The sequence below is a fragment of the Musca domestica genome, unplaced genomic scaffold, assembly GCF_030504385.1.
Source record: "Musca domestica strain aabys unplaced genomic scaffold, Musca_domestica.polishedcontigs.V.1.1 6, whole genome shotgun sequence".
Classification (NCBI taxonomy): domain Eukaryota; kingdom Metazoa; phylum Arthropoda; class Insecta; order Diptera; family Muscidae; genus Musca; species Musca domestica.
In genome coordinates, this window is record NW_026712363.1 from 8,336,619 (window position 1) to 8,350,717 (window position 14,099).

Below are 14,099 nucleotides of genomic sequence, written 5' to 3' on the forward strand. Positions count from 1 at the left end.
GTAGCATGGTACAATGATATCAAGGTAGGGCTATGATACCATATGATTTTAATTTTTTATTTGTTTATGTATGTGTTTTCTTTTCAATAACAAAAAAAATTGTTCAGAAAATATTCAAATTCAGGTGTTTTCAAAATGTTTATTTCAACGTATGCATCGACAAAATCAAATTTTTTGTAGCGAAATAATTCAGTTATCGCGTTTTTTTTTCAATTATTTATTTAAAATAAATGCAACAAGTTGTTTGATTTTTTATTGTCTTGACACTAATTCTGACATTACAAGCCAAACAGGTAGACCTCTATACTTGCAATTTTTTCAAAGTTGGCCTACCTTTTCTTCATTGTACCATGGGTTGTAGCATGGTACAATTATGGCAGAAAAATACAGGTAGATGCATCAACGCTTGGGAGCATTGATATGTCTAAATAATTTAAATGTTTTTTCAAATATAAGTAGATTTTTAAATGTTTTCTTATAAGACGTCATTCGGAGGTTATTATAATTCGCATTTTTCAACAATTTTTACAAATTTAAATAATTTTTCATTCAACATTTTCAATTCTAAAGTTGGTTTGAAAGTTCATTGTCTCAGCAGCTGTGGCGTCTACCTATATTCTCCTACCATGGGTACAATCATGGTACAATGATATCAAGGTAGGGCTATGATACCATATGATTTTAATTTTTTTATTTTCTTGGCCTAATACGTCATCTTTTTTTGTTTATGTATGTGTTTTCTTTTCAATAACAAAAAAATTGTTCAGAAAACATTCAAATTCGGGTGTTTTCAAAATGTTCATTTCAACGCATGCATCGACAAAATCTAGAGTTTTTGTAGCGAAATAATCCTTTAGAGATATATAGTACATGATTTTGAAAAGAAGTGTTGACCTTTCATTCAGTTATCGCGGTTTTCAATTATTTATTCAAAATAAATGCAACAAGTTGTTTGATTTTTTATTGTTTTGATACTAATTCTGACATTACAAGCCAAACAGGTAGACCTCTATACTTGCAATTTTTTCAAAGTTGACCTACCTTCTCTTCATTGTACCATGGGTACAATGATATCAAGGTAGGGCTATGATACCATATGATTTTAATTTTTTTATTTTCTTGGCTTAATATGTCATCTTTATTTGTTTATGTATGTGTTTTCTTTTCAATAACAAGAAAATTGTTCAGAAAACATTCAAATTCGGGTGTTTTCAGACGTATGCATCGACAAAATCTAGAGTTTTTGTAGCGAAATAATCTTTTAGAGATATATAGTACATGATTTTGAAAAGAAGTGTTGACCTTTCATTCAGTTATCGCGTTTTTCAATTATTTATTCAAAATAAATGCAACAAGTTGTTAGATTTTTTATTTTTTTTGATACTAATTCTGACATTACAAGCCAAACAGGTAGACTCTATACTTGCAATTTTTTTCAAAGTTGACCTACCTACTCTTCATTGTATCATGAGCTGTAGTATCCCGAACTTAAAATACCAATTTTGAAACAATTCCGGTTAATAATGTCGCTAATATCATCAAAATACCGAATATCGGGAAGTACCGTTATACGGGGGGGCTATATTAAAACGTGGACCTATATGGCCCATTTACAAAATTAACATGCCTACTGAAAAAATAAACATGTGTGCAAAATTTTAGCCTTCTATCTCAATTCGTTCAGAAGAAGCGTGATTACAACAGACAGACGGGCACCGCTGCCCGTTTACGCTGATCCAAAATATATATACTTTGTTGCGTCTTACATGAGTATTTCGAGGAGTTACAAACGGAATGACAAAGTTAATATACCCTCCATAGTATGGTAGAGGGTATAATAAACCGAGAAATTTTGCATATTTTCTATACATGCCGTTATATGGTTGCCATACCAAAATTTTCAATTGTGGTTTAAAATACTTCAGAAAGCATCAAAACATTTAAAATTTCAACGTACTTTTAAATTGGGGTTATGCCTATTGGGGAACCAATAGTACACATTTATTGCCGGTATTGATTTCACAATACTGAAAACATTAAAATTCAAATTACGGTAGAAATTGTAACAAAAACATGTCATAATTTAATCGACAAAGATTTCTACACTTTAACATACTTTATGGGGCCCTAACTTTCATAAACCGATGACACCTTATTTATGAAAGTTAAATTAAAGACATATTGCCAGGATTTCAATTTTGATTCTGAGGTCGAAAACTCCAAAAAATTCACTAGATATGGAAATCCAATGCAAAACTAAAATGCTAAATTCTTTGGGACTGTAATCAGTGAAATACCGAGTATGAAGAGGCAGTGTAATTTGCGGACTATACAAAATAGTGGAGCGAATTGAAAATTTAGTAAGAAAAGGATTCATATCCTTGGAAAATTCTTCCGAGCCCTTAAAAGTAACCTTAAATCATTGGTAACGTTATAAGGGGACTATGTGCTTTCGTCAGCAATTACGCTGTGCCGCTGACAATCATAGGGTTGGGAAATTTTTCGGTTGGTAGATAAAAATCCCAAAAGAGGGGTTCCCGGGTCTTTTTAAGGATCCTTTTTATATAGCTTAACCATACACAAAGGGCCTCAAATATTTTACTCTATACTCCACAAAAGTTAAGATAGAGTTTTAAATTTGATGCAGTCCCGTGGTAGAAGAATATAGGTAGATGCATCGACACAGCTGCTGGGACAATGAACTGTCAAACCAATTTTGGAATGGAAAATGTTGAATGAAAAATTATTTAAATTTGTAGAAATTGTTGAAAACGCGCATTTTAATAACCTCGTCGTCGCATAAGAAAACATACACAAATCTACTTATATTTGAAAAAACATTTAAATTTTTTTGACATATCAATGTTCCCAAGCGTTGATGCATCTACCTCTATTCTTCAACCATGATGCAGTCCTATAGGTTACATGAAGAAACATTTGTACCAAATATGTATCAGGTCGGTCTACATTGTGATATAGCCCCTTTCCAATTCCTTAAATGTTAGTAATTTCAGATTTTATAAGGAACAAAACAATCTTTAAAATAATTATAAGTATAGGACCAAGCTTTGGTATAAACCTCATATGAAGGTATCCACAGATTTCAACTATTTCCAGGGTCTTGGTCACATTTTTCAATTAATTTTGCCCTTATTTGGCATCTTAGCGTCTAAGGGGGTAGAAGACCTCTTCGCGAAAAATTTTCAATGTCAATGTTTTGGAGTAGCGCCCATATAAAGGTACCTCCTGATTTTACATATTTCGAGGGTTTTGATTATATTTTCGAATCGAATTGGCTTAAAATGTGTGTTTAGAGTACTTTGAGGGTAGAGAACCAACTTACATGGGACTATTATAAACAGTTGATGTACACTGTTTAAAATATTTGCTATATTATTTGCGTGTCTAAATCTTAAATCAAAACCTCGCCCGGTACATGAACCTGTACTGACATTTTTGAGATGCATATTTATTTCTCTTAAGCCGGGTCATCATTTATACTAAAAATTGTGCCACTTATGTGAGCCAGATCTGTGAATTATTTTGCTTTAAAAACTATGCGTTAAAGACTAAAAGTACGGGCCGGCAATGCGGACTGGGCCAGCTAGTTTCAATCAAATATTAAGTAAAACATCCATGGCTTTGGTCATTTGCTTTTGGCTTATCCCTGTATGACTGATTCATCTAATAAGCCCATAAATTATTATTTTTACTTATCTTCATTTGTTATAATATTTGATACCTAAAGACTATCTTCCTTTCTAATGAAGCCCTTTAAAGGACTTTAGGACCTGGTCCTGGAAATGCGTTCAAATTTAAATGTTAATATACGGGCATATAAAAAATCGTATCGAAATGGTTTGAATTCCGCAATTCAAAATCGTACGTTTTTGTTTTAGCTTATTTAGATTTCGTAAGATTTGATGAACTATGAATTCTGTGTAAATATGCCAACATTATATATTCAATAAGGTAACATTAGGGGAATGAAAGAACGAATGAATGAGGAATCAAAACAAAATACATGATTAGGAACATTGTAGAAGTGTAAATATTCTGTTAAAATTTTTTTTTTTGTGCAAAAAGAAACATTGCAATTCATTCCTCAATTTCACCCATAAAAACTCGAAAATGGACCCATTATAGGGTATTAAAATGTACACTATATATATTATTGCCAACATTATTGCTTTTCATACGTGTTGATATCTTTTGTAGTTCCAAAGATATTGGCTTTTAAAGTCGTTACTTATGAAAGCAGTTTGAGTGAAGCCAAGTATTATGTCGGGTTTAACGTTTTTGTTTATCTGCTATGTTTTAATCCGATGTTGACTAAAAACTACTTTTAATTTAACAGCATTTTTTGCATTCCTTTTTACGAAACTGCATAGAAAGGGAATCAAGATAATAAGAATTTCTACGAATGTAAGTGGAAAGGGAATACCTAAAAAGTACCGTTAAAAATTAGTTAGTTTTTAATTAAGTTTTGCATTACAATAGAATGTGTTGAATTTTCGAAATATACGAAATTTTTGACTTCAAACGCAGTGGAGTTTTGTCAGAAGGTGCCTTCGCCAATTGCAAAAGTGGGAACTAATTCCCAATGTTGGCACCTTAAAATGCAATCGCGGACGTTGCATGGTAAGTAAATCATATTTTATATATTTCATGTGTCTAATTATATTTATCTTTAGGTACCAAAAAGAAGCTTCGTGGCCGTCGACCAGGGAGATGTAATCGGAAACGTTCCATACGAAAAGGAACGATTTTTGATAACTCACATCTCTCTATTTGTCAAATTATTGTCTTTAGCTTTATGTAAATTGAGAGGGGAGGCCTTATTAATGACATATTGCGAGAGACAAATATTGATAAGCGTACTGAGGTGGACTGGAACAACTTCTGTAGAGAAGTTGAGGTCTTCAGTTCATTCCAGACGCATTTGCAAATAGGCGGCCCTGGTAAAATTGTCGAGATCGGCGAGTCCAAAATTGGAAAGAGGAAGTTTCACCGTGGCCATGTAAATGAGGGGCAATGGGTTTTCGGCGGTAGTGAACGGGAAACGAATAAATGTTTTATTCTTACCGTTGAAGACCGCTCGAAACAAACCTTGCTGTCCCTCATTAAAAAGTATGTAAGACCCGGTTCTGTTATTATTTCCGATTTTTGGAAAGTAAGATTATGTAACTTGATATAAATAATTATTATAATAATTATTATCTTTTTTTGTAGATTTATGACACCTTGCTTGAGGAGGGGTACACCCATCAAAAAGTCAACCATTCGGAGCATTTTGTGGATCCCGAAACGGTGCAACATATCAACACTATAGAGGGTTTGTGGCGCCACCTCAAGGTATCACTTTATGCATATAACCGAAGAAAAAGATTTTTCAACGGTTATATTCAGAAATTTATTTTCTTGAGGTGGTGCAATGCTTACCAGAAAAATCCTAAATAGTACCGTTAAAAATTATTTAGTTTTTAATTACAATGGAACGTGTTGAAAATTTAAAAATATACAAAATTTTTGATTTGAAACGCAGTGGAAGTTTGTCAGAAGGTACCCTTCGCCAATTGCAAACGTGGGGACAAATTCCCAATATTGATACGTTAAATTGCAATCGCGGACGTTGCATGGAGTTGTGTCCTTATGTTGATTGTTGTGATGGGTGGATTTGGAGGTAAGTAAATCACGTTTTATACATTTCATATGTCTAATTGTATTTATTTTTAGGTGTCAAAAGAAGCTTCGGGGCCGTCGACCATGGAGATGTAATCTGAAACGTTCCTTACGAAAAGGAACATTTTTTTGATAACTCACATCTCTCTATTTGTCAAATTATTGTCTTTAGCTCTATGTGGATTGAGAGTGGAGGCCCTATTAATGGCATATTGCGAGAGAAATATGGTGGACTGGAACAACTTCTGTAGAGAAGTTGTGGTCTTCAGTTCATTCCAGACGCATTTGCAAATAGGCGGTCCTGGTAAAATTGTCGAAATCGACGAATCCAAAATTGGAAAGAGGAAGTTTCACCGTGGCTATGCTGTTGAGGGACAATGGGTTTTCGGCGGTATTAAACGGGAAACGAATAAATGTTTTATTGTTCCCGTTGAAGACTGCTCCAAACAAACCTTGCTGCCCCTCATTAAAAAATGTATAAGACCCGGTTCTGTTATTATTTCCGATTTTTGTAAGGTAAGATTATATAATATGTTGACATATATTATCTTATAATAAATATTATATTTTTTTTGTAGGCTTATTACACTTTGGATGAGGAGGGGTACACCCATCAAAAAGTCAACCATTCGGAGCATTTTGTGGATACCGAAACGGGGCACCATACCACTATAGAGGGTTTGTGGCGCCGCCTCAAGGTATCACTTTCTGCATATAACCGAAGAAAAATATTTTTCAACGGTTATATACAGAAATTTATTTTCTTGAGGTTGTGCAATGTTAACCAGGAAAATCCATTTGAGGAATTCCTGCTGGACAACTTTACGACCCCACAAACCCTAAAGTTGAAAACAAAGGAATTCCAGATGAATCTATCGGAACCCTCTATAGTATTGGAAGTGAGTGCTTCTGAGGAGTCCGATAGCTCCGAGGATGAGGAAGCACCACCGAAAAAAGAAGGCGCACTTAACATAAGTTAATTTAATTGTTAAATTTTTATTGTTTAATTTTGTTATTCTTAATTTAAGCTTTGTTTAATTTTCAATTTTTTTATACCCTCCACCATACTATGGAGGGTATATTAATTTTGTCATTCCGTTTGCAACTCCTCGAAATACTCACGTCAGACCCAACAAAGTATATATATTCTTGATCAGCGTAAAATTCTAAGACGATTTAGCCATGTCCGTCTGTCTGTCTGTGTGTCTGTCTGTCTGTCTGTCTGTCCGTCTGTCTGTCTGTCTGTCTGTTGTAATCACGCTATCTTTCGAACAAATTGAGATAGAAGGCTAAAATTTTGCACACATGTATATTTTTCCAGTAGGCAGGTTAAGTTCGTAAATGGGTCATGTAGGTCCAAGTTTTCATATAGCCCCCATATAACGGTACCTCTCGATATTCGGTATTTTGATGATTTTAGCGACATTATTCACCGGAATTGTTTCAAATTTGGTATTTGAAGTTCGTAATGGATACTACAGCCTAAGACAGAAAATTATCTGTGCAGGTCCACGTCTTCGTATAGCCCCCATATACCGTACCCCCCGATATTCGGTATTTTGATGATTTTAGCGACATTATTTAACGGAACCGTTCCAAATTTGGTATTTGAAGTTCGTAATAGATACTGCAGCAGAAAACAGAAAATGGGCCATGTAGGTCCACGTCTTCGTATAGCCCCCATATAACGGTACCCCCCGATATTCGGTATTTTGATGATTTTAGCGACATTATTTAACGGAACCGTTCCAAATTTGGTATTTGAAGTTCGTAATAGATACTGCAGCAGAAAGCAGAAAATGGACCATGTAGGTCCACGTCTTCGTATAGGCCCCATATACCGTACCCCCCGATATTCGGTATTTTGATGATTTTAGCGACATTATTTACCGGGATTGTTTTAAATTTCGCATTTGAAGTTCGTAATGGATACTTCAGCCCATGCTAGAAAATTGTCTGTGCAGGTCCACGTCTTGGTATAGCCCCCATATAACGGTACCCCCTATATTCGGTATTTTGATGATTTTAGCTACATTATAAACAAATTTTTCTTCATGTTTCGCATTTAAATGTTGTAATAACTTATGACAAAAGTTGCCTATGCATGTATACGTCGTCGTATAGACATTCGGTATTTTTAAGATTTTAACAGAATTTTTAAAGGATTTTTTTTTATTTTATTTATTTATTTATTTATTTATTTTATTTTTTTTTTTGGAAATTGCCAAATTTGTACCAAATGGTGGAGGGCATTAAAAGTTCGGCCCGGCCGAACTTACAGCTTTTTTACTTGTTTATTATTCTTTTTATACCCTCTACCATACTATGGAGGGTATATTAACTTTGTCATTCCGTTTGTAACTCCTCGAAATACTCATGTCAGACCCAACAAAGTATATATATTTTTTATCAGCGTAAAATTCTAAGTCGATTTAGCGATGCCCGTCCGTCTGTCTGTTGTAATCACGCTATCTTTCGAACGAATTTAGATAGAAGGCTAAAATTTTGCACACATGTTTATTTTTTCAGTAGGCTGGTTAAGTTCGTTAATGGGCCATGTAGGTCCACGTTTTCATATAGCCCCCATATAACGGTACCTCCCGATATTCTGTATTTTGATGATTTTAGCGACATTATTAACAGGATATTTTTTCAAATTTGGCATTTGAAGTTCGAAATGGATATTACAGCCTAAGACAGAAAATAGTCTGTGCAGGTCCACGTCTTCGTATAGCCCCCATATAATGGTACCTCCCTATATTCGGTATTTTGATGATTAATTTAGCGACATTATTAACAGGAATTGTTTAAAATTTGGTATTTGAACTTCGCAATTGATACTACAGCCTAAGACAGAAAATTGTCTGTGCTGGTCCAGGTCTTCGCACAGCTCCGATATAACGGTTCCTCCCTATTTACGATTTTTGATGATTTTAGCTACATTATTCACCGTTTATTTCAAGTTCCGAATTTGAATTTGGTAATGGCTTATGACAAACAATGCCTGTGTGGGTCCAAGTCGTATAGACACCAATATAACGGCTATATTCGGTATTTTTAAAAGTTTAACAGAATTGTTTAAGGATATTATTTTCAAATTTGTTCCAAATGGTGGAGGGTATTCAAAATTCGGCCCGGACGAACTTTTCAACTTGTTTTGTTAATATATTTTATAATTTAGCTTTAAGAATTTAAAATGAATTAAATAAAAAATATAAATAATTTTAATTAGAATAGAGGGTGTTTTACTTATAAAAGTTTAGAAAATTATGGATTGCGTAGCCGGTGTTGGACATACCCCAGAGGAGAAAATCTCAAGCCCCCGCCTAAGGCCGGCTACTTACGAAAATTACAATGTTTAGAAAAACTATTTATCGCGTAGCCGGTGTTGGACATACCTCAGAGGAGAAAATCTCAAGCCCCGGCCGAAGGCCGTCTGCTTAAAAATGCTATAAAGGTTAGATACATTTCACTGGAGAAAATTGCAATTTATTTGACTGGAGAAACTTGCAATTTGATGACTTCTATCACTTAATATCTTGTTTCGGCAACCACTCGATCACCTTTGACATACCCTTTCGCTAGAGCCTGGTGGCTCTCCATAAAATCGATGAACATTTTTTATTTTTCTTCAATTCAGAAACCATTAAAATTTGCAAAGTATTTTAAATAAAAAGAAATGTTGCGGCTTTCATTTTCTGAAGAAGTTAATACGAAATTAAAATCACTTTCGCACCGAATTCATTCTTGTGACATACCTGATAACATGGTACAATGATATCAAGGTAGGGCTATGATACCATATGATTTCAATTTTTTTATTTTCTTGGCTTAATATATCATCTTTATTTGTTTATGTATGTGTTTTCTTTTCAATAACAAAAAAATTGTTCAGAAAACATTCAAATTCGGATGTTTTCAAAATGTTTATTTCATCGTATGCATCGACAAAATCTAGAGTTTTTGTAGCGAAATAATCCTTTAGAGATATATAGAACCTGGCTTTGAAAAGAAGTGTTGACCTTTCATTCAATTCACGCGGTTTTCAATTATTTATTCAAAATAAATGCAACAAGTTGTTTGATTTTTTTTATTGTTTTGACATTACAAGCCAAATTTTGACATTACAAGCCAAACAAGTTGGCCTACCTTCTCTTCATTGTACCATGCCTGATAATAAGTGCATCGCAGCATGCCTATGTCAATGGTCGGTCAGTGGAGACAGCTCTACACGGAGTTTTCGAATACATAGAGAAAAACATAGAATACTCCAACTTATCTTTGACAGCTTTCCTCGATATAGATGGGACTTTTAACAATAGGTATGTACGACATACATAGGCTAATGAAAATATAGACGAAGGAATGAAAATATTGTCCCATACATGACTGTCATTCCATCATGTGCCTCCCTACAAATGGTCAATATTTTATAAAATGAGAAATAAGCACCTGATTCTCTTCAAATTTCACATATTCCAGTATTTTTACTAAGACAAGATCTGGTGTGAAGATGATATATGTCGGTTTATCCCTTCTGGTACCTTTCCCACAAAGGACTACAATTTTCAATATTTTTATAATAACTTGCGAAACAAAATGTCGACGATTCTTTTTTAATATTCTTTTCAATAAAAGATCTATTGTGAATATGAAATATCGTGTCGCTTCTTCTCGTACCACCCCCACAAAAGTTTAAAATTATAGAATATTGTTGGCTTCTTTGTTCTATTAATAGACAAGGCACGGTTGACGAAGGGGTTTTTGTTGCTACAGACAAAACCAACTTACATGGTTATGCTACTTCGTTCAGGTAGTTGTTTTTATTAAAACAACAATAAAGGGATTAAGCCTGACCATTTCGCAACAACGTTTAAAATTATAATTAACATTTATTTTTTTCAGTATTAGATAAAGTGGAATACTTTGGTCTACTATATCTGGTAGACATGTCATTGTTGTGGGAATATCAACAAAAAGTGAAATTATTTATTTCATTTTCAGAAATTCTTGACCAGTCTGTTCCGAATGAAATATTTGTTGTACATAAAATACCTTCTTCGGACATTCACAGAAGAAAAAGTACTTTTAACACACATTCAAAGAAATGTATAAATCAAAAACATCAGTATTAAATACAATGGGAATAAAACTAAAATTTGCTGATGCGTTTTACTATTTTATTATACAACTTTTCAGTATATAATATATATGAATGTATGTGGAAATTAATTATTATGTATATTGTTACAAAAAAACCAACAAATTTACAAAAATTATACAAGTAAAATATACAAAATAGAATGTGTTGAGGAAATGCACAAATATAAAATGTATAAGATGTGTTTAAGAATCTTGTATAAAAGTATGTTTGCATAATCAGGGTTAACCCTGATAAGTGACCAATCACAGGAAATTAGACTATGGATAACATACATTAACTTTGTTGTGATTTATAAATTTTCACGGTAAAAGATTTTGTATGTAAAGAAAATTTACTTATTTTTTATAAAAAGAAGAATCACAAATAGACACAACAACAAATGGAAAGTTCAATAATAATTGATAATTCGTTTGGTGGAAGTTTAAACGATAATGGAGAACTAGAATTTGATTACAATTGAACGTACGGTTTTAGAACCCTAAAAATTATTAAAATTGATCGGGTTCTATTAGATTTATTGTGTTGGTTGACGTTGTTGTTGCTGTTGAACTACAGGTTGTTGTTGGTGTTGAACAACAGGTTGTTGTTGCTGTTGAGCGGCAGGCTGTTGTTGCTGTTGAACGACAGGCTGTTGTTGCTGTTGAACGACAGGTTGTTGTTGCTGTTGAACGACAGGCTGTTGTTGCTGTTGAACGACAGGCTGTTGTTTATTGACAATTGTTTGTTGCTGTGGTGGTAAATTATTTTGCATCTGTTGTTGAGGGACAACATTATTAACAATTGGTTGTTGTGCCTGTACTGGTATATTGTTGCTACCAGCTGCTTGTTGTGCTTGCTGAGGCTGAGGTGGAGCCACGTTATTGGGTTGGTGTTGTGGTTGAGCTACCGGCACATGCTGATATATTTGATTTGGATTTAAGTTTACTTGTTGTCCTTGGTATTGTGCCTGTTGGTATTGCTGTTGTTGATATTGCTGCTGCTGATACTGTTGATGGTATTGTTGCTGCTGTTGTTGGTATTGTTGCTGCTGTTGAATGTGCTGTTGTTGTGGGTTTTGATAATGCATTTGGGGCTGTTGCTGTTGTTGTTGATATGCACCGGCTTGATAGGCATGATTAGGATCTGGATAATAGCCCTGAGGCATATTTGGGTGTGGAGGCAGCTTTGGAAATAAAAATCAATGAAATTGTCATTATCGTCATTATGTTATACTTACCAAGCCTTGAGCAATCATACGATCAACTTCTTCTTTTCGTCTTCGTTCAAATTCCAAATATTCTTCGTGAGTGTATTGAGGCTGTTCATCTAAGGTTTGCCATTCGGGGTCGCGATTGAACTCATCACGTTTAGTTTGTTCCAAAAATTCTTGGAAGCTAATTAAACCATCGCGATTGGTATCCGTTTCTTGGAAGACATGTTCCCTCATGCGTTCCATTTCTTCTGCGCGCTCCCTCATATCATCTTCTGGCAAACCTGATTTGTAAACTTTATCAAGTTCTTTAACAAAGAGCGCCTTTACTTCCGTTTCATCCCAAAAACCATTACCATCGACATCTGAAAATGAGTAAATTATTTGATAAATACACATTAATAATGCGCAACAAACTATAAACACATTTTTATGAATATCTCATGTATATATGCATAGGAAAAAAAATAAATAAATAAATTAAAAATATTTTGAAAGCTTTGTTAGGAACTATATTGGATTAGTTCCCAGTCTTAAGTAGAGGGTTTATTTTGTTCTTTTGTTAAACTTTGCTTTGCCAATAAAGCTTTTCTTTCGTCATCATACTTACCATGAATCATGAAAAATGTGTGAGGATCGAAATCTTGCTTATCCATATGATCTTGCTCTTCCCAGACCTCTTCCAGTTGCGCCTTATTTCCAGGGTGATGAACCTTTTCATGCTTCTTATGCTTTTCTTCCAATTGTTTCTGTTCCTCTTCAAACTTCTTACGTTGCTCTTCAGGCAGTTCCTTTTTAATCATTTCCTTTTCGAATTCTTTTTGCATTTCGTACTCCTTGAATTCTTGGCGACGTTTTCGATCAGCTTCAGCCAAATCTTCAGAAGTTTTTTTAATTAATTTTCGCAAATCTTCAATTTCGAATGTGTGCTCGTTTCCATGGTCTAAATGTTGAGAAATTTTTAGATGATCTCGGTCAATGTCATTACTTAATTCGAATTCTTTGGTAGCTAAGCTGCGAAGGCGTTCGAGTTCTCGACGTTTGATTTCATCTAATTTTGTGCGTACATGATGATTAACATAGTCCAACTCTTGGGCAATTTTACCACTCTGAAATAATCACTTTTATTATTAACTTCTGACGTGTTTGTTGTCTAGGTACCTACCCGAATATCGGCTTCTGGTGCCTTGTCTAATTTCTTGCGGAACTCTGGATCGCTTTCCAAAGCTTCTACCACTTCCTTTAAATAACGTTCGTATTCTAATGCTGTTTCCACATCAGGTGTGGCAGGCTGTGCTGGCTTTTCCTCTTCATCTTTTTTTGTTTTGGTGACGGGCAATGCAAATGTCAGACACAAAATGCAACTCACAAGGAGTGCTGTTGTTAAAAACTTTGTCATAACGGTTATGACTTATTTCGATTAAATTAATATTGCAGTAAAAATATCCTTTAAAAAATTCAATTAAAATAAGTGGAATGTATTTAAAAACACTTGAGCAAACAAACCAAGAATTGCGAAATGACGTCTGGTTTAATGTACTTTCAGGAATTATCGTCGACGTTGACGTGTTAGGGACACGTAAGTCGACTTCCGATTAATCGAATAATCGACTTTGAGTACTTAAAGTTCTGAAACTCGACTATTGACTTGGGTGAAACCCGAGTACTCGACTATGCATAGTAGATTGTTCGACTTATGCTATGTTCTCATTGCAATTTCAATCACGCAATTTCAATACGGCACGGTTCGTAATTCATAATAACATAACTCCTTTTTTTAAGATTTTTGGTTTTTTAATTTTTTTATTGGAATTTGTACGAAAGTACATACAATCAGCATTAATAGTAGTAGAAGAAATTATTGTTTTTCCTCCAAAGTTTTATTATATCATTAATTTTACAATTTTCATTCATGTTTTCAACTTTTTGTGTAAATGTTGACATTTTGACCATATTTTTCTATTCTTAAATTCTGCTGGATAGACACTTGTCAAACATTTTTTTCTGCCGATACAAAAGTTTTGAAAATATTGGACAAAAAGAGTACCTCGGATGAGAGAAGAA

The 14,099-nt window shown here is 34.1% G+C and overlaps 2 protein-coding genes across 4 annotated transcripts; one reads left to right on the forward strand and one right to left on the reverse strand.

Annotated features, from left to right (window-relative positions):
- Nucleotides 1-4,872: 4,872 nt before the first annotated feature.
- On the forward strand, nucleotides 4,873-6,804 carry LOC109612604 (uncharacterized). Of its 2 annotated transcripts, XM_059129306.1 has the most exons (4): nucleotides 4,873-5,173; nucleotides 5,233-5,683; nucleotides 5,737-6,198; nucleotides 6,261-6,804. In XM_059129306.1, exons 3-4 carry the CDS (start codon nucleotides 5,887-5,889, stop codon nucleotides 6,660-6,662), a joined length of 714 nt encoding a protein of 237 aa, XP_058985289.1. In that variant the 5' UTR covers nucleotides 4,873-5,173; nucleotides 5,233-5,683; nucleotides 5,737-5,886; the 3' UTR covers nucleotides 6,663-6,804. The 2 variants fall into 2 exon arrangements, with proteins under 2 accessions (XP_058985289.1, XP_019892330.1); XM_020036771.2 differs by lacking the exons at nucleotides 4,873-5,173; nucleotides 5,233-5,683 and having other exon boundaries at nucleotides 5,728-6,198.
- Nucleotides 6,805-10,840: 4,036 nt separating this feature from the next.
- On the reverse strand, nucleotides 10,841-13,675 carry LOC101894544 (nucleobindin-2). 2 transcript variants are annotated; one of them, XM_059129326.1, is made up of 6 exons: nucleotides 13,542-13,675; nucleotides 13,201-13,482; nucleotides 12,646-13,144; nucleotides 12,063-12,400; nucleotides 11,485-12,008; nucleotides 10,841-11,382 (listed from the first exon to the last, which is right to left on the reverse strand). In XM_059129326.1, the coding sequence occupies exons 2-6, from the start codon at nucleotides 13,432-13,434 to the stop codon at nucleotides 11,361-11,363; spliced, it is 1,617 nt and encodes a 538-aa protein (XP_058985309.1). In that variant the 5' UTR covers nucleotides 13,435-13,482; nucleotides 13,542-13,675; the 3' UTR covers nucleotides 10,841-11,360. The 2 variants fall into 2 exon arrangements, with proteins under 2 accessions (XP_058985309.1, XP_011292568.2); XM_011294266.3 differs by having other exon boundaries at nucleotides 10,841-12,008.
- Between the last annotated feature and the right edge of the window lie 424 nt (nucleotides 13,676-14,099).